Here is a 27864-nt window from a genome sequence, read left to right on the forward strand (position 1 = left end):
GGTTCTCTGCCCTTGAAGGGATTGATCCTGATCAGAAATAGCTATTGACCCCAAGGTCAAGAAAAGGAAGGGGAGGAGGTGTAACGAGGGAGAGAAACCAGCATTTGCTGAGAGGCCCCATGTCCCTGGCCCTCGGGAAGAGAGAGGTCTGAATGTGCGACTGTCCCCATCACAAGAGCCGGGCAAGACCCAGGCATCCGCTGCCATCTCCACCAGCACCACACCCTCCAGCCCGTGTCAGCTCCACGGTCACCACCACATCCACCACCACTGCTGGCTTGGTGTCCCCACCCTCCATCGTGAATCTGCCCATGGCCTTTCTCCGCCCACGGCCATGCCCCTCACCAGAACGGTTGTGCCAGCCCTACCTCTGCCACCATCACTGACATCCCTGCCACAATGCCCATCACCTCGGCTCCATCATCTCCAACAGCCCCCCCACCATCCAGTCACCCCAACCCCATGTGGCCTCTCCTCTGAGGCTTATCCAGAACTGACAGCCAAGGGTACTGTGAGGCTCAGGGCCTTGGCACAGGGGAGGAGAAAGACTTTGACCTTAGGGGTCTCTGATCTTGAGCATGTTATTCATCTTGTTGAGTCTTGACATCCCATGGACAGAAACAAATTCCTACCTCACAGCTGCTTTTGAGGATTCAGTAAGGATGAGAATGAAACCTGTGAGGTGCCCGGTCCAGGGCCTGCAGGGGAGGGAAGAGTCACCAGCCCAGCAAGGCTCTTCTCTTGGGTTGCCACTGCCCCAAGGGCACAAAGGGATATTATGCTATAAATTGGAATTCCACCTAGGTCCCCAGGCCCACGTCTGTCACAGAGCCCCCAAGAAAGCACACACGTACACGTATAGCTTAAAAACCCAGCTTCTCCCCACAGGTGCCAACACAACTTCCCCTTAGAGTTCTATCCTCAGAAACAATCCTTGTGGGATCTTAGGAGGAATACTTGAGACAGATCATCTTGTGAAAAGCATTTTGATTTTTCCATCTGGTGGTGCCAAAATGTCTTTCAACAAAAGGGGTGACTAATAAACATTTCTGGGAACGAATACTTTTTCCAAGAACTGGCAAAAGTGAGATGATCTCACCTTTCAGAATGTGAGCTGTCTGTCTTCGCACTGTTTCTGAAACTCAGGGAGAAGGAAGAGGCAGGGGGAAGCACCCAGGCCACCTGAGGCTACGGCTCAGGGAGAGGGCAGGAGCCCTGGGAGGTACCATGAGCTAGACTGGCTCTCAGTGGGATCAGAGTGGTTTCTGGACCTGGGCATGGTCATGGCAGCTGAGGCCCACCTAGCCTCTGCTTGGCCCCTGCCCCTGACCCAGCATCCCACACTTGCTCTCCTCCCATTTCCCCAGCCTATTTCTACTTCTGTGCTTAGAAGCCTTTTTCCCTCTGCCTGGGCTCCCTGCTTTATCCAGTGAACACTAGCTATTGGGGCTCCCTCCTCCAGGAAGCCCTCCTCCCCACCCTCTGGAGGACAGGTTATGCCCTGCTTATGCCCACCTGAGGCTGGACCCTGGCCACACATCCGCCTTCGATGTTCTTATCTGTGTCTGTTGCCCTCCTAGACTGTAAGCTCCTTGGAGGCTAAGCCTGTGTCTCCTCCACATCTGTAAGCTTAGCACCCAAAACAGGATGGGACACTCAATGAATGTGCAAGGAGGGAATGGCTGAGGGCGGGGATGGGTGTGTGAGCAAGCAGGACTTCTTGGGCTGTGCACTGCTGTGCTTATATGTGTGTGTATGTGTGTGTTGGGGAGGGGGTGCCTGTGCACAGCGGCTGTGAGATGAGGGCAGTCAGTGCAAACAGGACACAGTGAAAATCGGACAGTGGCACCTCCAAAGGAGCACAGGGACAAGATGGAGTAAAGAGGAAGGCAGATATAAAGGGAAAAGGAAAAGTCAGGAGGCTGAGGGGCAGGGCCCAGGCTGGGGAGGAGTGGAGGGGGGCGTTGTGGGGCGGGGTGGGCTGGAAGGCCCCGTCTGGATGAGGTGAGGGCATCACTGTGGAAGGTCATGGGAGCGGGAAAGTCAGGCCTCCTTCTGCCCCCTCACACACCAGGTGAGTGGGGAGGCCACAAGGGAGCGTGTCCCACCGCAGCCCAGGTGCCAGCCCCTGGTCAGGCCGGGCCTAACATCCCCCCATTTAATAGAGGCCTGAGAACAAATGTCACTCTGCCATCCTCATCGCCTTGCCTGGCTGAGGATCTGGAGTCTGGGCCCCCAGTACACGTGCCGCAGAGCAGGCGACTCCAGCAGACGTGTTCTCTGCCTGTATCGGAGTGGGTGGATACAGGCTTTGTGGGGAACAGGCACACACTCGCGCGCACGCACACACACTGTCATAGAAGCACACTCACTCGGAGCATTTACACAAAGGACGGGTCCCTCCAAGGCTGGGTTGCCTGAAAAGTTGTCAGGAATTGTTAAAACACTTGAAAATAATCAAACTGTCTTCCATGAACGACTGTCCCACATTTAGCTTTCTCACCGACGCTTTTTCAAGCATTTGCAAGGTGAGCTGGATTCCCCTAGAGGGCAACAGAGGACTGAGGTGGCCCCAGGAGAGGTGGGACGGCAGTGACGGCCTGGCTGTGGACCCCTGCCCTTGGAGACGGTGCCTGGCGTGGTGGGGCTGTGATGCATCTTATCTAGATGGCGGTCACGCGCCCTTGAGCACGTCTCCATTCCAAGATAAGGACACTGAGGTCCAGGCTCTTCGAGGCTCCCTGTCTAAAGTCACAGAGCAAATTAGGAATCCATGTCTCAGATTCTGGGGCCAGTGCCCCTTTCGCTGCAGAAGGAAATGGAACAGGCCACTGCTCTGTGTCCTGGGGTTTCTCTGGACAGATACGAGAAGCACGGTGGGACTTGACCCTAAGGCCCTCCCCGACGCCAGTTCCCTCTTGTCCTGCTCGATGCCCACTCCAACCCTACCCAGGCTGGGCCCTCTCTCGTTGGTCAATAAGCCCAAGAGAACACAGGTCAGGACCCGCACAATGAAGCAGCCCCTGGGCCTTCCTCATGCCCCCGCTTCCCGCTGCCTTGTGTCCCCTGGCCAGGTCAGTGGAGACCCAAATCTGTGCTCTGCAACAGCATGACATTAAGACCCTCATGAGTTGGCCTGGCAGGAGGGGCCTGCTCATCACCCAGCAGGGACAGCAAAGCCGAGGTTCTAATTAGCAGCTTCTGGAATATCAGAGTGCCCTGGCTGTAAGGGAAGGAAATGTGTTTCCTAATTGGCTCCCTGCTGGGGTGTCAGTCAGAGAGCTGAGATTATGCAGCACCCCTCCCCCGCCCAAGCCCTCCTTGGCAGTGGCCTGCTCTGGCCAGCCCACCTACTCACCCATCCCCAGGCCAGAGCCGTCCTAGCCCTCTTCCTGCTCATTTCCCCCTGGCTGGCCCAGGTCTGCCCCTGGTGTGGGAGGGACACCCCTACTCACACTTCAGCCAGGGGTCCAGGGTCCCAACAGGATATAGGGAATATTTTCCACGAGGTCCTATAGCCAAAACCTGGCCCCCCAGCCTCAGAGCCAGGTCTACCGCTGCTGCTGGGCTGGCCTCCTGCTGTGCCCATGGGCCCAGCCCAGAACCTGTGGGTACCACTCACTCCTTCCTTAACAAGCCTCTCCCCGAGGCCCTGCCTCCCCACCCCCGCACCCCAAGGTACTGGGCTCCTTTAAGCCGTCCCCAGGAGCCCCTGCAATCCCCTTCCTGACACTTCTTTGTCCTGCCTCCTGCCTGAATACACAGGCCTAGATGTTGAGTTGGGTAGGGACGTTCTCCAACTTTTAGGTAACCCCAAGAGTATCAGGGATAGTCCCGGGGACCAGAAACCCCCTAATGTTTTGGGGGAATGGAAGGGGCAGTGTCAGTCTAGCCTTGAGGCAATAGGCCTGGGTGGGGCATGGTTAGGAGGATATTAAAGCTGATGGCACAATAGCTTCAGACTTTGTCAGCTCCCTGAGGGGGCACCCCACTTTCTCTCCTGCATGTGCTGCTCTTTAAGCCTTGCCCAGCAGCAGAAATGTGGACGACTGGGCAGTGCCTGGCAGTGGGTGTGGGGGCAGGAGCAGAGGTAGTTTCGATGAAGTCTGGAGAGGTGGCCATGTGGGCTGTTCCTCGTTCCTCTTGTCCTTGGACAGGTAGGGCCCTGGGGCTAAATGGGATGTTGGGGGGAGGTACCCAGGGAAGGACCTGTGGAAGGAGCAGGAGGCTGGGCCTCCGCTGGGCAAGTCACCTCGCCGGCTGGGTCAGGGTCCCACCTGTGACAAGAAGGAACGAACTAAAGTCCACCACCACTGACGCCTGCTTCAGTCTGGTAATCCATGAGGGAGTCAGGTATGGGGAGAAGGCAAGGGCTGAGTCAGGGAGCAGAGGTCAAATGGAACCCAGAGGCTGTACCCCACCAATCCCCGTCCACAGAGAAGCCCGTTGCCAGGGGGGCACCCAGCAGGGGGAGGGCTCGGGAAGAGCCTGGGGGCCGCTCTGGGTCTATGAAAAGAGGGCATCAGGCCTCCTTCGGCAGAGAAAAGGGGACCTGCCAGCTGGTGAGTGAGAAGGCCAGGAGAGCTCTGAGAGGCCAAAGTATCCCCGGGAGTATCAGGGGAGGGAAACTCAAATAGACATGGTGAGTCAAATAGAACGGGGCGGCAAATGGGATCCGTTTGGGTAATTTTTAAATGAGTCCAATTTCCCCTTTTTCTCACTTGAAGAACAGAACGAAGGCTCAGGTTAACACCTACAGAAAGATTGCTCAGCTCTGCCCTTCTCCTAGCTGCTCTCCACAGCGCCTACTTAAGGATACTTCAAGACTGAAATGAAAACAACCCTTCCCCATGTAATCCTTTTCCCTCCACTCTCTGTTCTGGGCAGGGTACAGGGAGGAGGGGAGGCAGGGCGAGAGGCACAGGGCTAGTCTGTGTGACCCCGGGCTCTCTGGTCCTGAGAGGACATCCTGGGCTCGGCCTCTAGGCCCCCAGCCTGGGAATGTGGGCGACTCCTGAGGCCCTCACGCCCAAGTTCTCATTCCACAGGAGGGCACCTCACTGTTCTCGCAGACACAGACGCCCAGAGCTGGGAGGATGTAGTGCAGGCTAGGGTCACACAAGCTTCATCCAAAACAACTAGGGCCTTTCCTGTGGCTGTCACCCTGGATCAGGCATAGCTCATCCTTTATCTTGAAACCACCTAAGTTTGTTTTCAAAATCAATTGTTTGCTTTCCAGTGGGAGCCAGACGTTTCTGCACCACGGTGGGACGCAAACACTTTAAAGGGGCGTTTGGGAACTTACTGTTGGCCTCAGAGGGGTCTGAACAGGGGTGTACAAGGCCTGGCCACTTCTGAATTGACACGCAAAACCTGCCAGTAGCTCTGGCTTCATCCTGCGGGAGGTCAGACTGCCGGTGCGGAGTGTAGCTGCGTCACTGCGAGTCGGGAGGGGTGTGTGCATGTGCACACGCGTATGAGCACACACACACAGTAAAATGAGCAAGTTTTAGAAGTTCTTAAAATTCCTTTGGGTTCCTTTGGGCCTCATCATTCATTTCATTCTGCTAAAAGGTCCTAACAACTGTCCTCATTAAAGAAAAAAAAATCCTTCTGTTTGGTTCAAACAGCTGCCTAGTTAGCACCCCCACAGGGCCAGGCTTCCAAGACCAGACTGCCAGACCCCCTTGGGTGAGGAGGACGGAGCACATGATGGATGGATCTGGATGATGAGTCTGCTTCATCTGGGGGCCCTTCCTTCTCACCCCACTTCTTCCATCTCCGCTTCTTCCTTCCTCCCTTCCCACTCAGCTTCCTGCGGACTAGTAAAGGCCATTCCATACTGGGAGCCATTTACACATCGGGCCTTCTGCGGGGTGCTTCCAAACATGCACGGTAAGTGCATTACCTCCATGTTACACACAAGGAAACTGAGGCTCAAATAAGCAACTGGACTCGCCCCAGGTCCCACAGGAGAAGTATGATCAGGGCAGACCTGGAAAACTGGGGAGAAAAAAAAGGCCAGCCCACTTTCCCAGCTGAAGCCAGAGTGAGGCTGGGGTCGGCAGGGCCACTGAGGCCTTGGGTGGGAAATCTGCCTCTGGGGGCCAGCTGGGGAAGGGCCAGGTGAGACCAGGTAACATGGAGCTAGAATGGGGAGGTGGGTAGAGTGAATGTTGGGGGCTGGGAAGAGGAGGACCAGCCCTAGCCCGAATCAGCCAGGCTCACTGGGTCAGGAGGAGGGCCCCACGGTGGAAAGCTCCAGGCCTGGGTTCAGAGCCCCTGGGCCTGTGTCCAGGCTGTTGCTACTTCCTGGCTGGGTGACCACAGCCTCGGCCACCCATGTGGATGTCCCAGTCTCTACACAGGGGCCTTCCGTCTACCAGTGGATGGCTGGATGATTCTCTCGGGACTTCTGTCTGCGTCTCTCACTCTGAAGTGCCCTGTCAGTGATTTGCACACACCTGCCCATGGGCAGACATGGCTTCCTCTCCTCCTGCAGGCTCCCTAATGGCCTCCCACACACCATGACCACAGTCAGGCCTTGACCCTGTGTCACATGGTATATGGCCAGTAAAAACACTCTCAGGGACCAGAAACCACAAGGCCAGTTCCTCATCTCCCACAGGACAGGGTTGGTGCACGGAGATTCTTAGCACTGAGGCAGGAAAGGGGAGCTCGACAGAGAAGGGGTCCACTGTCTGCAGGATCGGGGAGAACAGGGTGTAATGAGAGTAGGGGAATAGGACATCCTCTTCTCAGTTTAGGGAACCAAGGGCTCAGGTGACAGGGAATCTCTGGAGGAGGCTTCCAGGGATGGAAAACGTCTGCAGAGATCCCTCTTTGGTGGTATTCAAACTTCAGGTGCATCAGAATTACCAGCAAGCAGTTTAAAATGCAGATTTCCCTGATCTACCTCAGCCTCATGGAATCAACCCTTGGAAGGAAGAAACTTTAGTGATCTGCATTTTAAACAAACCATGGAGATCTCACCCCCTTTCCTGATGCCTGGAGGACCTCACTTTGAGCAACAGAGACTCAGGTTGAATGTCCACAGAACTGATAAGGGCACTGAAGACCAGAGAGGTAAAGTGACGGGTCTGCGGACACACAGCATCTCGGGGCTCAGAGTGAAGACAGAAGCTAGCCTGGGAGTCCCCGCAGCCCCACTGGCTTGGGTGCCTCCCTGCAGAGCTAGGGGTAAACCCGGTAAACCCCATGGCCCCTCATGCCCCTTGCCTCTGAGGGCCAAAGTGGAAGAGATGAGAAATTCCTGGGCGTGGGATCTGTCCAATTTGGCTCCTGTCCAGTCACAGGGACTTCACCAACACCCACTCAGGGCCACTTGTACCTAACCCCAGCTCCTCGCTGGTCACATGGCCCCCTTTTCACCTCCCCAGACAAGGGGACTCTCACGGGTCTCTCACTCACCATAGTCCTTCTTGCAGTACTTTTTCATGTTAATCTTCAGCTTCCCTTTGGAGGCCTTGCAGTAGGAATCACAGTCTGCAGGGGAGGGGAGAGCACAGACAAAACCTAATTAGGATGGTGCTGAATAGGCTGGCAGTGAGCGGGAGACCGCCTCCCTAAATACCCAGAGGCCTGTGATAGCCATGGGCCAGGCCAAGCAGTCCGCCATTCAGGGCAGGCCCAGCTTCTAAAGAGGCACTTGGGACAAAAGGCTCTTGCCTGACCCACGCCCCCTCGGCCTGACGAATCCTTTAGCCGCTGCCTGCAGTCCCCTTGGCCTCTGTGAGGAACTCTGGGAGCTCCCGTATTGTGCCACCCAGGGCTTCTGAGCGCCACACAAATTCCCCTGTTCTTAAGACGCAAGTGAAGCCTGATTAAAGCTGAGGGAGGCCTCATTGTCACCCCGCGCCCTGGGTCTGTGTCAGGCGCTGGCTTTCATGGCGCGGAGCCTCTGGCTGGGGTCAGGCCCCAACAAAAGAGGTCACGGAGGAAATTAGCAGCCCATGAAGCATTAGAAAACCCCTTTGGTGTCCACTCTACTGGAGTGTGCAAATAAAATGCCCCCCGAAGAAGAGTTCAGTTCTAATGGGCCCTACTGCTGAGAGGCAGGACTGCCCAGCCTGAGTCCACTGGGTATCACTTCAGGGGCTTCCCACAGCCCGAGTGTGAGCTGGCCAGGATGTAGGGGGCCCTGTGGCCAGCAACTGGGCCTGCTTCTCCTGGGGGTGGCCTGTGGCAGCACACCAAATGCACACCTCCAACCCCAGCCCATTGCCCCCTTTCCCTGCCAGTTATTTCTGCTCTTTGGACAAGATGCTACAATTCCTTCACCAGGTCTGTGTGTGACACTCTTAGCACGACGGCAGGCCCAGCACAGAGGCCCAATTAATCACTCCAGCCTGCCCTGGACCACTACTCAACATACTGGATTTCGTTCGATGCTTACACCCATTCTTTGATGTGTGGGAGTTACTCCCATTCTACAGATAAGAAAACTAAGGCCACCTGCCCAATGCATCCCAGACAGCTAGCTAGGCTAGGCCTTGAACACAGGTCTGAGATGCTAAAATCACTGCACTCTTAGTTATACCATGCTGTGTCTCTGTAAACATTAATGGATTCCCCCTCAGTGTGAGTGGGGTGCTAAGTTCAGAATGGGGATGATGAGTACCCCATCCTCCAGCAACTCTCAGACTGCTGGTGGGGAAGACCATCCAGGCTGGCCTGGGCTGTGGAGGACCCAGCCTGTTCTAGGAGCGATGACAGCATGGCATGGGAAGGGCTGGGTTTGTGTCCTGGTGAGGGGTGGGGAAGGGGAACTAGCCAAGTGACAGGGACACACACACACACACAGACACTAGAGTTCCTGCCCCAGGAGCAGGTGCTAACTCCTCATTGTGAAGAGGCGAAAACCAAGGCCAAGTTAGGGCTAAGGGGTGATTTCTGTGGGAGCACAGAACAAAGCCAGAGCATGAAGTCGGCTTCCCAATGCCACCTGCCCCCTCAACCAATGGCTTAGATCTGCAGGGAATATTTAGAAATCACCCCAGACTCAGCCTCTGGCTCCATGGGAGGTGGCTGCCTCCTTCAAGCTCCCAAGATGCACTGACTGGTGCCTAAATTAAAGTCAAAACAGCTCCATCCCGTTGCCCTGGCAGCCACAGCCTGGCAGCGCCCTACTGCCTCCCGAGCCAGCTTCCCGGGGCACCCAGTTAGGAACCAGTCTCAGGAAATGGGAATAAAACAGTTCCCCCTTCCTCCTCTCCTGTGATCCCAGACCTTGGACGCCCCCACGCCAGGTCGCCCTGCCCAGGGACACCAGAGGCCATAGCATCAGTCCCTCCTAGCAGCCACACGGCTGGTTGGTTACTGGAGGAAGGACCTCTTGAAATGCAGGGACTGGGCCGTCCAGAGTGGCCTGCATTCTACTGTGGCCAAGCCCGAGCGGTCGAGCTCCGAGGTGATGGCGGCCCAAACACACAGATCAATGGCATTGGCCCCATCATCATCGCACTGCACTTCACTGTTGGGAACAGCCACTCTCAGCCACGTGTCTGCCAGTTCAGGAAGATGACACTCACAGCAAAGCCACTGCTATGGCCAACCCCAGGTTGGGCATAAGTCCTTGTGGTCCTGAGTGAGCTGGCTGGAATCCCACCCTGCTCTCTCCACTTAGGGAAGTGAACTGGAATGCAAGTGGTGCTGGATGATGTTATTACAGGGACAGCTTTGAATCCACTCTCATCACTTTTTTGTTATGTTTAATGAAAGTCATCGGCCCATGTTAGTACTTGCATTCTGGTTGGGAAACCTATGCCCTGCCTCTTCTGCGTAGGTCAAAACACATCCCTCCGACGCAGCACTACGGTTGACAGCCCTGGTCAAGAGTTAGTCTTGTAGCACGTCTGCTCTTCAGAGCCTCACAGCAACCCCGTAAGGTAGGGACTGCGAATTCCATCTTCAAGACAAAGAAACTAGAGACGACTGAGGTTCCCGGGGACTCTGCACTGCAGAGCAGAAAGGAAGGTGGCCAAGTCCTGTGACAACCTGCCCCTATACCTTTGTCTTTCGCTTCCTCCCTTCCCTTTCCATCACTGTCCCTCCCAGTAATATCGACAGCTCTTCTTTTCAGAGCCAAGTATCCACCTAGGACAGAAATCATCCTAGAATGTGTGGCATCCATCACTGCCTAATTAGCTTGAGCTCCAGACCCTGTTTAACAAATTACAGCCATCCCCATGAATATCAAGAGTCTGTAATTCAATAATCGTGGCCACTCACATGGTACTAACAAGGCATGCAGCACCGCTCTCTACTGTGCCAATCAGCCCCATTTTACGGATGAGGCAGTCTGGCCACAGAGTCGCTACTCTTACCCCCCTGGTTCCCAACCTGGGCTATACAGTGGAATTACCTGGAAGCTTTTAAAAAATACTGATGCCTGATTCCCACCCCCCAAGACATTCTGATATCATTGGTTAAGGGAGCAGCCTAAGAGTCTAGATTTTTGAAGTTCTCCAGGTGATTCTAATATGCAGCCAGGGTTAGAAATCACTGTCTGAACCAACTTTAGCTGTGGGAGGTGGGAACAGGGTCTCTGCACCCATGACTTGCACAGAGCACCCAGCTCGGCAGAGGAAAGGCCCAGACAGGTGAATGCTCACAGAGAGAAACTCAAGCTGGTTGCCTCCACAGAAACCAGTGTCGGCCTCTGAACATTTGTAGTTGTATTTTTGTGTGTGTGTGAGAGTGGGTGGGTCCTATGTCTTTCCTTTCTGTCAGCCAGAAATTCTTGTCAGATCAGTGTGCTTGTTGTAAAATGTCCCCTACTCCTTTCAGATTTGCTGCTTACAATTTAGTTGTCAGCTAGGAGAACAGGAAGACCAAGCTAGGATTGTATGTAAAACATGGGTAAACAGGCTTGGCATGAGAGACTGAAATGCTCTCCTTTGGGTAAAGTGAATAACCTCCAGAACATGGACACTGTGGCAGCTCTCTGGCTGCCTGTGGACTCTTTGTTTTGGTTGTATTCCAGAGAGCTGAGGTCATTGGACAAGTGGTCCCTGGATAAGGAAAATGTTCATGTATTTTCTTCTTTTATCAAATACACACAAAGCTACAGAGACTACTTCAAGATGGACAAACCACAGCTTTAAAATGCAGCTTGGACTTCTTCAAAATGGCATCTACTTGGCAGCCACCCATGCAGCCTCTCCTTGTTTTGTTCCAAAATAGCTATAAAGACAATGAAGAAAAAAAAAAAGAAAATTCACACTAATGCCAAAAACTAAACTGATAGATGACCCAATGTAGGAATCTGGGAGCAATCTCTATTAATTAAAGGCAGATGGTGGTGGAACAAGCTAAACCTGTCCAGGTTTTACCTCCGGACACAGCTCTTTGTCTGATAAATGGAAAGATCCTGAAAAAAAGAAAATGACAGGGAGAGAACAACCAGAAAACAAATGGGCAGGAAGTGGGCGGGGGCACCGGTAGCAGTGCCCTCCTCCAGGGAGGGGAATCTTAAAGAAGGGTAGGGACTGGAAGGACAGTGTTTGCAGAGGATATTTAAAGTTGCATTTTTAGCTAAATCATTGATGCAGAGAATGAGAAAACCAGGCAGTAGAAATAGAAGGAAACCACCTCCACAGAGCAAAGTGAATCAAGAGAAAAGGCTGGTAAGAACTAGGAATTGGAGATAGAGTTGCATACCTTCCCCTGCCATCCAGCTTGGAACTGAGATGGGAATCCAGCTGTCATACTAGTACAGGGATTTGTTGTGGTGGGTTTTTTTTCTTGGTTATTTTTTTTTTTTGCAAAATGCCAAACAATACATATTTTAAGCTTTGAAGGCCATACAGTCTCTATCACAACTCTCCAAACTCTGTTGCCATAGCTGGAAAACAGCCATAGACAATATGTAACTTACTGGGCATGGCAGACTAGAAAAATTCTAAAAAGACACAGCCTCTACGACATAGAAGAAAGCCATAAGGGACGACAAGGCTGAGCTGAAAAGGTCATATGATGACATAAAAAAGGGTGATGTATGAGAGAAAGAAGAGCTAGAAAAGCAAAAATCAAAACCAAAACCTAAAAACTCAGTAGCACAATTAAAATCCACTTTGGAAGCAGTAAAAAGAAACGATACTGTAGAAAACTGGTTCAGAAATATGAAGAATAAATTGCAGAAACTCTCCCAAAATTTAGAGGAAAAGGATAGAGACATGGAAACTATGAAAGAGAACATGATACAGACAAGAGAAAAAGTGGAGAGGAGACATATAATTGGGAGAGAATTGCAGCAGAGGCCAAACGGAATAGAAACAAGAATCAAAGACAGGATTCCTGAGCTAAAGATAGACCTACATGTGCACAAGGAAAGGCCTCACTGAGTTTTGGGGGAAAATCAAGGAAAAGAAGCCAACAGACACATCTTTGCAAAACAAATGAAATACCAGGATAAGGAAAAAATGCATACAGATTGAAAATCAACAAGAAGCAGCTGTCCAGACGACCATGGAGCAAGGCCTACAGGTCTTAAAGGAGGAAAAGTGTGTGACCCAAGAATTTTATACCTAGCTAGACTGTCTTATATATACCCAGACCACAAAAAAATAAAAGGCATTCTCAAGGGTGCAAGGGCTCTGAAAATATTCCAACCATGTATTCTTCATGAGAGAAATACTTGAGAATGTTTTCCAATCAACTATGAAATGAATAAAAAATGAGTTTAAGAGGAAGAGTTATGGTATGAGCACATTGGTAGTGAACACTGAAACCAGTGAGCATAGAGATTTCAAATTTGGTTCTAAAACTGCAGGCAAATATCAAAATCATTCTAAAATGTTTCAAAGGGAATATCAGACTGTGTATATGGATGTGTAAATAACTATAAAAATTTAGTCTGAAACTTTACATCACATTAACAAAAACTAAGAAGTAGCATGAGGTGGAGAATACAACTCTTTGTCTTAGTAGGTAGAATACAAAAGATGCTATTTCATGCTTTATTCTGACAAATAAGAGCTATTAAATTAAATAGTGCTTTTGAAAAACCCCACAATAACCACAAGCACCAGAGAAGATAGAAAATACATTATAGGTAATATGCCAAAAGAAAAGAAAAATGGAATACATAAAAAGCAATTGTGATAAATTAAGATCATAAAAGAGCAACTATCTAAAAACAAAATAATGACTATAAATGAATTCAACTCTATTGAAAAACTGATCCAAAATATTAAACAACTGTTTCAGAAGAGCATAACTAAATAAAGCAATTTTTTTTAAATGTATGATTTTTAAAGAAGCTGTAAGCTTCTTTAAAGAAGTTGTGCATTTGTCACAAGGTAACAAAGAATTTCACCTAGTAATAGAAAAAGAATGTTTTGTGTGGAAAAATATGTTATTGAAATATATTAAACAAAAACTGAAAAATACAAAAAGGAACAGAAAGAAACACATAAGTAGTAAAAGAATGCCACACTAATTCTAAGGAGCTAAAATTGTACAGGCCACATTTCCTGACCACATTATTAAACAAAAAAGAATAAAAATAAATGAAGTGTATTCAACTGTAGAAATTAATAAAGTAGAATACTGAAAAACTCAAAAGTTATAGTAAATACATCCAAGAACTGATTCTCAGTAAAGCCCCAAAACCAACAAATTAAAAAAAAAAGACAAAACACTGTCATGTCTAATTATGAATAAAAGAGAGAAAACAGACACAACATTAGGAAGCAATGAGAAAAGGTGAGCGGGAAGCTCCCTGCCCCCATTCTCTTAGGGAACCTTCTGGGGCTCCACTCAAGGATGCAGGTAAATATTGGAAAGTCTGCAAGGGCCCCTGCATCCGGGTCACCCTCCACTCCCACTCTCCTCCCCAACAAGATGGGAGCTGCCAGGGACAGACACAGGGACCGCCTGGCTCCCTACTAGGACGGCTCTGTCCCAGGGAGAGCTGCTGAGACCTGGAGGCCGCCATCTGCAGCTCACAGCAGGCCCATCCTGGCTGGCTGGCGTCCTGACTCCTCCTGGGAGCAGCCAACCCTCCCTTTGATTCCCCCCACCTGCTCCCCTAACCAACCCTCAGCCAAGAGCCAAGAGGGGGCCTTGCAGGCCCAATCCCAGTGGCCGAGCCCCTCCCTCCTCTTCCTCCACCTTGGGTAGCTGTCCCCTCTGGTCTGCCTCCTGTACCCAGGTGCCAAAAACCCTGCTGGGCAGGCCTGCTCAGCAGATCGAAGCTCATCTCTGAGCATATGGCAGGCGGGTCCAGTGTTCCCTGGTTGGAGCCAGGGGCGCTGCATCTGGTGCCTCCCTTGGAGCAGGGCGGGGAGCTGGCCAAGGTCTCGCTCTCAGCAGCACCCCTGACTCTCTGCTTTTGGGCTGTTGGGCTCGTGAAGGTGGGGCTAAGGGTAATGAGTGAGGAGCACCCAGACACCGCAGTCCATCCCAGGGCAGAGACATGGAGAGCCGGGTGAGTTTCAGACTCCTCTGGCTGGGTGCAGGGGAGGCACTCTCCTGGCCCGGGGTGAAACAGTTCAAGGGGCTGGGGCTAGGAGGGGTGCCCAGCTGGCTCCATCCATGTTAGCTGGGCCACTCTGCCCATCAGTAGGTGACAAAAGACAAGTTAGGCCAGTCTGCCCAGAGAGAGTGTGATTTGGCTCCACCGGACCTGAAGCCAGAGCTGCTTGGAACTCCTCAGGCCAGGGAGTCCAATTTTCAAGATACTGCAGGTGTGCACAGGTTTCATAATAGCCATTGGAGGGTGAGGTCAGAGGAGGCACTCCCTATGAAGCCAACTCTCACCTCTTGGTCCTAGGACACAAGTGACTAAACAACTCTCCCCCTAGCAGGTACACCTTTTCAGTACCCACACCCACAAGCACTTTGCCCAGGGTACAGCCCCCTCTCTGGGAGAGCCAGGGTCCAAGCAGCTGTGAGCGCCCACACGTCGCTCCAAGCCCATGCTGGTTCTGCCCACCCATTCTATCACCTCCAAGCCCTACTTGCCTTGACAGCATAGTGCCCATTTAACAGTGGACAAGGACTCCCCAAATAAGGCAGCCTCTAGCAATATACTGGCAGAGAAGCTGGGGGTGAGGTGCCTTGCAACATATGGGGGCAAATGGCTGGGAAAAAGGCCAGTGTTTGCAACATAGATGGCAAAGGATTAGTGTCTTTCATATATAAAGAGCTCTTCTGAATCAATAAAAAAGACAACCTAAAATTCAAAGGAGAGCAGGCAATTCACAAAAGAGAAAAGAAGGGGATAAGGGGAAGTAAAAATGTTCAATCTCAAATAATCAGAGAAATGCACCTTAAATCAACAGGAACATAGGACTTCCGTCTGGCAAAGGCAAACACACACACATACAAAGTGGTTGGGTTACAAATTAATACAAACTTTCCTGAGTGCAACTGGCATCGAAAAGAGTGACACTGCTAAAATGAAGGCAATGAGCCGGTAGAGAATGGGGACGGGGGGGGAAGAGTGGTGGAGAATTCCTCAGACACAAAGGCCAATCTGAGGTGACATTAAAGATGACAGAGAGTCAGCCCTGTGAAGCACCCAGGGCAGGTGTGAGAAACCAAAAGAAGGGAAGCCTGGAGCGGGTGAGGGGGGCTGAGCCAGAGATGAGACTGCATGGTTTGCAGGGGGTCCCTGGGGGGTGGCCAACCACGGCAGGTGTTTGGATGAAATGTTGAGTGGTGGGACCATGGTTTTTATACTGTACTTTGTCTTACCTATGTTTTCATTTTACTGCAGTGAGGATACAATGTTGTGTTAAAAATTCTGAGGCGAGTCTCTTCTTCGGTGACGACGGGGACCATGTACTACTAATGGATGGTGGGGTGAATCCTATAACGACACGATAGCTATATTCAACAAGGTGACACTTGGGGCTTCTGCTGCTGAGAAGTGCTTACATACGTGTGTGTGTGTGTGTGTGTGTGTGTGTGTGTAGTTTCATCCTTTCCCACCACCTAGCTAGGGTGGTGGGGGAAAGCTCCCTGAGGAGGTACTACAGGCCTGAGACCCAAACAGTGTGAAGGACGCAGGGCCAAGAAGATCTGAGACAAGAGTGTTACAGGCAGGAAGAACAGCCTGTGCAAAGGCCCCGAGGCAGGACCAAGCCTGGCACGGTCCAGCGACTAAATGAAGGCTGGGGAGCCTTGCAGAGTGAAAGAGGAGACGAGCAGGGAAGTGAGGCACACAGCCTGAAGGGCCGTGGGGGGCTGCATCTAGTTTGGATTCTATTTTAAATGGAATGCAAAGCCACCAGAAGATTTTAGCCAGGCCTGGGTCACTTGGGGCTGCCGGGTGCAGGGTCTTTGGCTGCATGGGCTGAGGGAGGCTTTTACCCTTTCGCTGTCAGAGATGGGTCCCTGGGCTGCCCAGGCCCACCTCAGACCTGAGGTTACCAAAACATGACCTCTACTCTGTACTGTAGTTACAAAGAGCCTTAGAAACCTAAATTGTAATTCTGTTGCATGATTCTCCTTCTTTCTCAAAGACTGCACATATATATTCTGGTGGAGACATATGGGTATGAGTGCTTTATGCTGGTGAATTAAGCACTGGATCCTCTTCCCACCCACCACTGTGGGCCTGGGGGCTCAGCCGGTTAGAGCAGTAGGGGCTGCTCCAGCCCCGCCCAGTGCTGCCCAGGGAAGCCCTGCCCTTTCTATTAGCTCTTTCTCAAGCATGGCCACTTGCACCCAGGGCTTCTCAGAAGGTCCCCCTTACTGCTCCTGCAAGGGAGGAGAGAGGCTCCCGCAGGGCGCGTGCGCTGTGCAAGGCACACCCAGGACCCCTTTCTCCATTAGTTTCCCCTGGAGAGCCACCCACTGTGACAGCCTCAGTCACCAGGCCTGAGTCTGACAGATCTGCCACAGCCTCCCCAATATCCATACTCCTTTCTTCCCAAATAGCAAACCCCACTATTTCCAACTTCAAATACTCTTCTTCAAAGACACCCTTGCAGCTCACCACGTCCAGGTCCCCACGTCTGGCCCTGAAGGTGTTAAGTCGAAGTTTCCTGAGAGGGTCTCCAGAGAAAGCAGTTGTTTCTTGTACAACCCTACGACCTGGGGCCCTTAACCATCTGAGCCTCCGTTTCCCCATCAGTGAAATGAGGTAGTAATGATGAGAATAAGTGTCCTGAACATTCAGAGGATTTAGGAGGAAAGAGCTATGGTGCGGTGAGGGGGATACGCATGTCAGAGATGGTCTCTGGACATGACCTTTCAGCTGAGACCTGGACGGTGAGAAGGTGCTGCCAACTGGGTGTGATGGGCTCAAGCCAACCTCAGCTGAATGCGGTAAACAGAGGTGAATGATGGTGGAGCAGCAGGAAAGGTGGGGCCCCACCGGGGGGCCTCATGAGGCAAGGAGGGGAGCTCAGATCTCGGAGTGAGCTGGTCCAGGTCCTCAGCAGAAACTATAAAACGGACTCAAAGCATGAAGCCGGCTGGTGTGGTGGCGTCTAGGCAATGCAGCTCCCAACAGGAGCACATCCGCCTTCAGGTTCTTTTCTGGGCTAAACTGTGGACCCAGAGCTGGGCAGCAGGCCAGACGGAGAAGGTGCCCAGATGAAGAAGACGTCAGAGCCACAATGAGGACCTCGTCTGTGCCCAGGGTTATGGCCTTGGGACATTTAGTCCGTTCACGTGTCTCCTCCATTCTAGTGAACGGTGGCTGCATCCTATTATCTGCAGAATATCTGAAAAGAACAGGATCACAGCCCAAGGATATTGGAGAAGCCGAGAGAGACTCCGCAGCGGGCCATTCACATGTTCAGCCACCACACCTTGGCCCTCGATGCCTTTCCCCTTGGCAACCTTCCTTGCAACCCGTTCCCGTGTCATTTCCCTGTGTGGCCTTTCTCTCTGCTCCCACGCACAGCTGGGCGCCTCTGCGTTCTTAGTGCCCCTCTTAGGGTCTGGAACTGTCTGTCTGCCTCCTCTCCCAGTGACTAGGACCTTGGCCTCAGCGTCTGGCACAGTGTGGGTCACTGGAACATGAACTCTGCCCCCCGTGTGCCCATGAACATGACAGTGCAAAATAAGCAGAATGCAGTTGCTCCTGTAAGATACCAAGACCGTTTGGACCAACAAACCCATGAATACAGGCTCCCTGAACTAGACAGTCAGCTCCCTTTGTAATTATCCTGGTGACACCTGTGAGGAAGCCTAGGTGAAGGGCTTAGCCATCATTTAAACCTGCTAAGTTCTCTGACAGCAAAGAGGGCATGATTCGGTCTGAAGAGGGCTGGAGAATCACGAGAAATCAGGAGGCCCTGCCACGTATGTTGGGAGGCACAGCTGATATCGGAAAAGCGGCATCCCTGAGTCCTGAATCTCAGGGTTTTTCTGCAGGCCGGAGCTGGCTGGCTCCGGGGTGTGGAGTGTCTGCTGGACAGATCGCCTCTACCTGGACGCAGGATACAATCCACTGCACTGGTGGGAACGGTCTGTCGTCTAGTGATGAACTTCACTAGAATAGTGATAAACTTCAGGGCTGCAGGATACCAGGCAGCAGTTAGCAGATAGGCTTTGGAGGAACTCAAAAGGCTGGCTCTGTGACTTTCAAGCTGTGTGTCCTTTGGCGCATTATTGTACCTCTCTGAACTTATTCCTCATTTATTAAATGGGGGTAAGAGTGTGTAATCCTCTGAAGTTCTAGTGAGAGGAAGCCTGACATAAGCTCTACAAATGTTAGCTATCATTATTTTTACTATAATTTAGGAGTCATGAAAAGAAAATCAATCTCATATTCCTGGCACACTCAAAAAAATTTTTTTCAGTTTCTCACTCAAGTGTGTACTGACTGACCTTTGGCTGTCCTGAAAAGCAAAGCCATCTTTGGGGATCTGGTTCCTTCCCAGCACCTGTCACACAGCGCAATTAGACAAGGTCGGACAATTAAGTTCGCGAACTCATCCTAGGAAAAGTGCTGCATACCTCATTGCTGAATATCACTACGGGCACCTTCTAAGTACTCCCCTTAGGAAACTATGCACCAACGCCAATGCCTAGTCCACCCTTCAAAGCAATTTTGGAACTCTTTTTCTGGGATGGCCATCAGAGCTGTTGTCGTATTACCCTTGATGTCCTGAATGCCATCAAACTGTCTTTCAATATTTCCTTTATCTTCGGGTAAAGAAAGAAGTCATTGGGGGCCAGATCAGATGAGTAGGAAATGTGTTCCAATACAGTTATTTGTTTACTGGCTAAAAACTCCCTCACAGACAGTGCCGGGGAGCTGGTGCATTGTCGTGATGCAAGAGCCATGAATTGTTGGTGAAAAGTTCAGGTCAGTTAACTTTTTCACACAGCCTTTTTAGCACTTCCAAATAGTAAACTTGGTTAGCTGTTTGTCCAGTTGGTACAAATTCATAATGAATAATCCCTCTGATATCAAAAAAGGTTAGCAACATCGTTGCAGCAAGTTTGAGAACTTGATTGCCAGACCGTCGTACATTTTCCAATTTGATTTAGTTTTTGCCTCTCTCCCTGAAGACAGGGGCCTCTCTCCAGGGCCCAGGACACATACAAGCTCTCAATAAATATTTGTTGAATGAGTAAATAAAAGGGGGCTCAGCTGCCATCACCTGTGTCTGACAAAGTGACCTGTGGTCCCAACAATTCCCTCACTCCCCTAGTCCAAGGGCAGAAGACACCGGGTCCTGCAAGGCAACCTGCACAGAGGGGCAAGTCTGTGTAAACGCAGGAAAGCAGAGTCCCTAAACAGGATTCTGAAGAGAGGGCAGAAAAAGACAGTTTTGGAAAATGCTGCAAACAATAAGCTGACACTTGGGGAGTGTGTTCCTTGCCTGGGGAGTTCAGCAGGAGCTGATACATCTTCCCTCTCCAGGGAGATATGAAGAGCTTTGGTGTTTTGTTTGGACTTTAATAACACAGATTCTGAATCTGCAGTATTATTATGAAAATAGATTTACAGACTTAAAATACTGAGCCTAGGATGCGGAGGGCAGCTCTTACAGGAAGAGCCAAGAAGGCTCTGAGCAGGGACGACCTGGGGGTGGGGGGCGGATGAGCAACCCCCTGCCAGGTCCCCTGCCTTAGAAGCCCATGCTGTTTCAGTCCTGCCTGGTACACTGGGACCCTTGAAGAGAAAGGAACAGGCAGACTTGGCTGGGTTTTAGGGAGGGGAGACCAGCAAACTAAGCTTTTTCTCCCATAGCTGATGCAAGTGGTTGACCGTTCCCAGCCCCCCTCCCTGTGGGGCAGGGCAGCCTGCAGCCTGGTTTGGGGGTGGGGTGCCAGGGCTGAGAGAGGTCTGGGCTGCCCTGGCCATGGGAGGCGGGAGAGCAGCCCCTCTTCTCCATTTGGAACAAGAGGGTGCCGTGAGTCCCCAGCACGCTCTTTCTTCTTGCTGAACAAGATGGATTGGAAAACAAATTGGCTCAAATAAAGCATGTAATTAGATTAAAGCCTCTTGCCCAGAGCTTTTGGGGTTGCAAAAAGCCCTCCTGACTGGAGGCAGGAGACCTTGGTGGGCTGAACCAGCTCCTGGACATTCAGAATTTTCTCTTGACCCTTGGCCGCCCTCCTTCCCCAGTCCTCCCCAGCGGGTGTGAACTAGGCTGGGGGGATGAATTCCACCATGAAGATGGCCCCAGACCCTGTTCTGCCACCAGCCCCATAGGTGTTGGGGTCGTCCTGTTCCCTGCCTACAGATCCCGCTGCCTCCTTAGGGGGAGACCATGTCCAATCCACGTGGCCCAGCTCGAGCTCAGCCCATCTCTAGTATGAACACCTGGGATGGTGATGAGTCCACACCTGGGCAGCCTTCACCAAAGAGCTTTCCACACACAACCCCATCTGGGCGGCACAAGGACCTATAAGGTGGTCCGGAAGTAGTACTAGAACTGCCATTTCCATTACACACATGAGAAAAGTGAAGCCCAGAATGATCAGTGTCCAAGGTCAACGGCCGGTGGGGGCACTTTTGCCCTATACTCCAGGTCAGGGCCATCCAGAGGGGTCTTTGTCCCCAGAGCTGTGGGTAACCTGGTGACCTTTAAGCAATGACCCTTAACCTCCCCCGACACTGATGCAGGGGCTCCCCCTCTTAAGGGACCTCCTTCAGCTTCCAGTCCTCAGGAAGAACCTCTGTGTAACTGTTCCCCCACCATCCATCCATCCTGCCACACCTCTTCCCAAAGAAACAGCTTCCACCATGTTGCCCCTGCCCCTCCTCCCACCATCAAGCCCTTAGGAAATGCAGCTATGATCACAGGCTTCCAGAGAAAGGAAGGAGCAGGTATGAAACTTGGGCTTCCTAGTTTGAATGGTGTGATGATAAACTACTTAGTATCTCCAGAAGAAAAAAAAAATGAGGGTTTTCAGGAAGACCCTGACTGGGGGCAAGTGTGGAAGCCCAAAAAGCAAATAGACAGAAAGTTAGTCACCAGATTTCCCATCCAAGCTCATGGAAGACACTACTAATCAACGTCAGCACCCAAGGGAGCCCAGAACTCAATAAGGTGCTCCTAGTTGCTCAGTGGGAAAGCTGACACATTCTCACCATCCCTGGTTTCTGTCATTTGCCAGCTGAAAGGGTGTTTGAAGGTCAGTCCGCCCTGCACCTCCTCCTGTCATTTTGCTGCCTGAATCTGCCTCACCAGCGATCCCAGGGTTGGACAGGACATCCGACAGCCCCATCCGTTTCTGTAACTCCTCCCAGATGGCCTTAGCTCCACCTTCTGGAACAGCCCCACACAAGCCTATCATCACCTGCTTAACCAATAGATCAGCCCTCAAGGCTTCTAGAGAAAGTGTCCCTCCCTCCCAAGCCTTCCTGGTTCCTCAGACTCTAAAAACATGTCTTTCAGAACCTCTTTCATGCTGGTCCCTCTTCTTAACCTCTCTGTTCCTCAGGTCTCTGATGTGGAGAACTGAAGAGATTAATCCTGTCTCCTCTTTACTTTATGGACATTTATGTTGAGTATGCATAAAATCCTACTTAACTGGAGGTCACTTACCTGCGTATCTCAGTCTCTGGAACACAGGTGAGAACCAAGAAGGAAGAGGTCTGAGCAGACAAATTGCTATCACAAAGGAACTCCCTTCATGTCTTCATTCATAGCTTAATTATCCTTTACTTACAAACATTGATAATAAATGTTATCACCAATCCTAAAACAGAGTACTTATGATCTACATATTTAAATTAGAGATTGATCCACTGGCAGGAAAAAAGAACAGCTAGCAAACAGAGGGCAAGAGAAGAGGCAGAAAACTGTGAAACTATGAAAAGCAGACATACAATACCTAAGGGCCATTTTGAACAGAGGCAAAGAGTCCTAAAACAGCTGAAAATGCTTGGAGATTACGACTATATTAATACCATCTTTTTTTGAAATGCTGTATCACCCTGAAAGGTAAAATCATGTCCCATGTGCATGGCTTAATAAAGTAGAAAAGTTACTGATACATATGGGAAAGATTTTCATCCAAAATGGTTAAAATAAAACAAGGTACGTGGCATTTCAATGAATTATACCTCAGGTGTCTGAAAACCATATTTATGGGGGCTACTCATTCTGTAATAATGCAAAAACCGTGGCAGAGATTGAAATCCTCCGTGTCAAGACCAGACTCCACTACCTTCTCATGTGGAGAACGAAGGTACTATGCTTTGGGAAGTAAAGAATTCTCTATATACTCCAGGTAACCACAAACCCAAGTGACCCCTGCAGAAGGTTTGAGGAGTCTTCACATTTCAGGCAGTCCTGGCTATCCTTCCCAAGAGCCACTGCACGGCAGAGTGGCTAACGGTCACCAAGAGGCCAGTGGATACCCAGGATTTCATCCCTGCCCTGCCCTCCTCACCTGGACACATCTAAGCTTTAACAAGATTGCTAAGTTCATCTTTTATACCAGTCTTCCGTTTCTTAACCATCTCTTTTGTCTCCAGGAACTCCCCAGACACAGGATTTCCAACTGGTGCTCCTCATTTGTCTCCGCCTTAGAGGACAGCTTCAGAGTTGTGTTTCCCTGACTCCCACCAACCACCCACAGATCAAAGGAAACTGGAATGAGAGAAGGATGTGTCTCAGGAGCTCAGGCAAGGCTGTGGGTCCCACACATTCCCCCAAGTGCTGTACCTGACCTGCCGCTGAGAAGTTCCAGGGCAATTCTTGTGGACAAAGGACTAACCAGCTTTCACCCACAAAGGAGGCCCTCGTATGCGGGGGAGACACCATTTAGCTCTATTCCCAGCACCCAAAAGCACCAGCTCCTACTAGAAACTGAGAAACAGCTACCTGGGCACCCTGTAAACCCTGGTAGAAGGTGTACAGACATCTGCTTGCTGAAGATGTGCTGCCTAACTGGATGAAGGGTATCTGATTGAGGCAGATGGGGGTGTCCTCAGCTATATGAGAGAAAGACATACTGACCAAATCTACATCAGAGCCAGAGGAATACAGCCCCCTATGCTTTTTTCACGATGCAAAATTCTGTCACATAAGATGGACTTTGTAGAGGTTTTGCTTGAGGACCCCAAATTATTTCTAGCTATGCCACTGGTTCTCTTTGCCTACTATCAGTGCCATCTGGAGGAGTGACAAGCCACCTTGGACTTGAGACTTTAGATGAGGGCAGAACAGACACCGCAGGCTCTTAGCCAAGCCTGACACTGGCAGGCCCATAGGAGGCCACCTGTACACTTGGGGCACCTGCTGATATGTGTACACCTGGGTCCACTCTCATAGGCAACAGGCTGAATTACCATAATCTATTTATGCATCTTTCTTGCATAGTAAACCAGGCTTCCTTGAACTCAGGGCTCCATGTTTTAGCTTTTCTGTAACCCCAGCACCTAACACAGGCCCTCAGTAAACGTGCAATCGATGAATGAATGAAGAGGAAATGAACAAACAGACAAGTGCACAAATCCTCGGATCAGCATTCCCACGGAATGCTGGGAGGTGGGGGTGGAGGTTACTCAAAACCACTACCAAGCCTGGCTGAACAAGAAATCCCCATTTTCAGCCTGTAGCCCAGAAGAGGCCAAGGGAAGGATTTATAGAGCACAGGATCCGTATTTCATAAACCCTTCCAAATTGCAGAAAAGGCTGCACCTGCCTCCATCAGTCTGTGACTGCTAATCCGCTGTAACAGTTCTGTGCCCTCCATTCTGTCTCCCACTCGGAGGGCAGCATTATCCTGTGTATTCGCCTTTAATAAGCTGAAGCCATTCGGACGCTGTATTCACTGGTATCTGCTCCCACAGGGCCAGCCCCACGGGGTCTCCTTGTCGGCTCTCCAAGCGAACAGGGGATTTTGTGTTCAGCAGGGCAAACAAAGCTGTCCCAATGGGGATCCAGTTGGCTCTCGATACGCTTCTCCAGTGAGAGCCAACGGTGGACACAGCCTAGAATTGCTGTCAACGCTAAAAGGTGATTTAGCGGATCAGAGGAGGGGGAAGCTGAGCTGGGGCTCCCTGGGAAGGTCATGAAAGAGAAGGATGCTCGTAGCCCTGTAGTGTCCTCCCAGCTGGTTCGTTGGCTGGTTAGTCCAGCTGCTTAAGCCAGTGGCAATGAGGTCATTCCTTGGAAGCTGGTGTGGCCTTTGCCCTTGGTTGCCTACACCCCAAACCTAGGCAGCTGTCACGCAGGGTGCATATCCCTCGGCCAGGACTAGGCCCAACTGCTTCCTACCCAGAGCAAAGGCCCCTAAAGTTCACCACCACTTTCTGATGACAATAAGTATGACGCCATAACGAGAGGCAGCCACAGATGCCTGTGACATCAGCAGAGTGAACAAAAAGGTCTATGGCGAAGACTATACGTGCTTACCAAACACCATTTCATTTTCCTCCGGGGCTTATAGACTACATTACCCAGTACCACTTGCAGTTAGGTGTGGTCATGTGATAGAGTTCTGGCCAGTGGGACATGGGTAGAAGTGATGAGTGACACTTTCAGGCCTAGTACAGAAGAGTGTCCCATGTGCTCCACTATGCTCTCTCTTTACAAGCCAGCAATGACTCCAAGGCCCTAGGGATGGCACAGTAACATGATGGGAGGAGTCTTGGCATCTGACTCACTACTCGGAAGGGAGCTGCCCATCTAGGAATATCTGTGACAGACTGTTGGGCTGCTTGTTACAGCACGTAGCCTGCCCTGACCAATACAGAGGTGGTGAGAAGAAAAGAGAGTTTGAATTAGGAGTGACAGCAGTAATGATTTGCATGGTAGAGAAGAGAGATACGAGAGATATCATAAGACTGTCATTACTGAGTGACTGGTTGGATATCAGAGGGAGGACATAGGGCCCCAGAGAACCACCACAAGGTCTTTCTGCAGTGTAGGGCTGTTGGACAGTGGACAAAACAGAAATCCAGATAGTCCCCAAATCCCAATAAAATGTTCCTTCCCCACAAATAACTTACCAAGTAGAACAGATGTGGCTGGTGCCCTGCCCAGAGCCCCTTTACTGGGCCAGTACACCCACCTCCAGCTGTGGCAGGTGCTGGCAGCTAATGGCTCACACTTGCACTTTCTCTGAAGGCTTGCCCTTGGCCGATGAAAACTGCTCTGCTTGGAAATACTTGGGAGGTTACATGCATCACTACCCAGGAGGCAGTCCATAGCCAGTGGCCATCTACATGGGCAGGTGTAACTGCCCAGCCCTCTTGCTTTTACGCAGGACTTCTGCAATGGGATTCACTCTCCAGAGCTCTCCATGGGATCATGTCAAGACAAGACACGTTTTCCTAGCTTCTTCCCCTGCCCTGTCCAGCTTCCATCACTCCCTTGCTGGTTTCTCCTGAGAACACCCCCTCAACAAATCATCTGCACAAGAATTCCTGACTTGAGGCCCCTGGTAACCCTAATGAATGGCTAGAATTCCACCTTTTGTCCCATCCACAGCAGTACATTTGCCACAAAGAGGAAGGAGGGGTGAAGTCGAGACCCAGGACAATGCCAGACTATCAGGCCAAAATAGATCACCACCTTCTCCGAGTTCTCCCCATCTGATGAAGATGGAAACTACTGTGAAGATGACATGGCCCACACGGAGATTTTGGATGCTAAAGTACAACTTCCCAACCCTGGGGCTGAAGGAGGTGGCCTCGTGGGACGGAAGGAATGCTTGGCCATGAAACTAAGGAAGTGTCCTAACCTGCTTGGAATCAGGGCAGGGAGGAAGGATGGCGGTGGGCGGAAGCCTAACCCAGTTTGGCTTGAAGAAAATTTTAAAGCAGCTTCACTAAAGCTGTTGCCCCAAACACTCATGATTTTCCAACCTCTCTTCATCAGGAGACTTTCCCAAGTGCCAGGTCTGATGTGTCTCCACAACTTACCCCCTGAAAGGACGCTTGCTCGAGGTGCTACAGTTAGTGGAAAGTTGGGAGACTTGGGTCCTCACCTTGATTCTGCCATCAACCCGAAGGCAATCCCTGTCCTCTTCGGGGCCTCAGTCTCCCTATCTGTCAAGACGCCCATGTGGAAGCTAGATTGGATGATCCACCTCTCAGTTTCCTACTGGTAATAAGATCCAAAGTCCCACTCCCAGGATACATTTTGGGAGAAATGCTGAGAAATATTTAACAACTAGCTTTCTGGGAAGCAAAAGCCTTGATCCACAGCATGTGCCAATTTTCAAGGTGTAAATATTCCTGTCGTGGCCAATGTCAAACCACCAGCGTGATGCCCTGAATGCAGAGCTGGGAAGAGATGCCCACAGTCAGCTCGCAGGAGCCAGGTGCTTGCCAGCTCCAGCCCACCACTAATTTTCAGATACCTCACTGCACAAAATAAATTAATTTCAGACCCTGGTTCATTCATTTCTAATCTCTGCAAACAAAAAGGCTTTCTGCTTTCCTCAATTCTGCAATACAGAGACCACAAAAAAGTGAAAATGATATTTGCCACACTCTTCCCTCGGGAGAAGCTGGCCTATCCAGGGGAAGGAACAGGAAGGGGTCAATGCCCCACTGCTCCTCCTGAGACGCAGAGCCACTGCTCTCACTGAATGAAAACCCTGCGGGGCAGACAGACACAAGCACCATGATCTGTGTGGTCACACCCGGGACAGAGCAGGGATTTGTCTAACCTGGTCATACCCAAAGCTTCAGGAGCAGAAGGACAACACAACAGAGAGCAGAGTCCTGTTCAACAGTAGGTAGGGGGTGAGATTGGGGACAGGCTGAGCACCATCCCAGATAGCTGGTAGCCGCCCAAGCCGCAAGGCCATGTTGGTCCTTGGTCCTTCCAATCCTGAAGGTCCCTGTCCACAGCAGGTAGGACACCCAGCAAATGGGCAGATGATGCCCCCAGTCCATTCTCCTCTTCTCCTTCCCTCCCCTGGTTCTGGGCACACTTCTTGGTCCAAATCCCCTACAGTTCCCTCAACACAGCCCTACAGTTCCCTCAACACAGAGTCCTATGGCAAGGACTCTGTGGCCACCAGCCCTGCGACCACAATCATCCTCTTAACCAGCTGGGAACTGGGGTATTCTGACGTGGGAGGGGGCCAAATCGATCACTTAGCCCAACTCCCTCATTTCCTTAAGACTGAGCCTGAAGCTATCAAGCAGCCTGCAGGACACTTTAATTAGGGTGGGGAGAGAATTAAGAAATACTCAAAAGTCATGCTCTTAAGTAAATGATTGTGTTTAAGGTTGTTGTTATAACCACTTGCTATGGACTGAATCAGTCCCACCAAAATGTCTATGTTGAAGCCCTAACCCCAGTATGATGGTATTTGGAGGTGGGGCCTTTGGGAGGTGATTAGGGTTAGATGAGGTCATGGGGTGGGGCCATGAGGATGGAATTAGGGCCCCTGCAAGAGGAGACCCAGAGTGCTTTCTCCCCACCATGTGAGGACAGAGAAGTCAGCAGCCTT

At 51.0% G+C, this 27864-nt stretch overlaps 1 protein-coding gene across 2 annotated transcripts in view; it reads right to left on the minus strand.

Moving 5' to 3' along the window:
- Positions 1 to 27864, minus strand: part of NTN1 (netrin 1) — a 178252-nt gene that overhangs the window by 9402 nt on the left and 140986 nt on the right. For both annotated transcript variants that reach the window (XM_081028274.1, XM_081028275.1), the window contains exon 6: positions 7432 to 7506. In XM_081028274.1, the coding sequence (XP_080884400.1) occupies positions 7432 to 7506 (75 nt within the window). The remainder of the gene's footprint in view (positions 1 to 7431; positions 7507 to 27864) is intronic.

This window comes from Rhinolophus hipposideros, assembly GCF_964194185.1.
Source record: "Rhinolophus hipposideros genome assembly, chromosome: 20".
Taxonomy (NCBI): Eukaryota; Metazoa; Chordata; class Mammalia; order Chiroptera; family Rhinolophidae; genus Rhinolophus; species Rhinolophus hipposideros.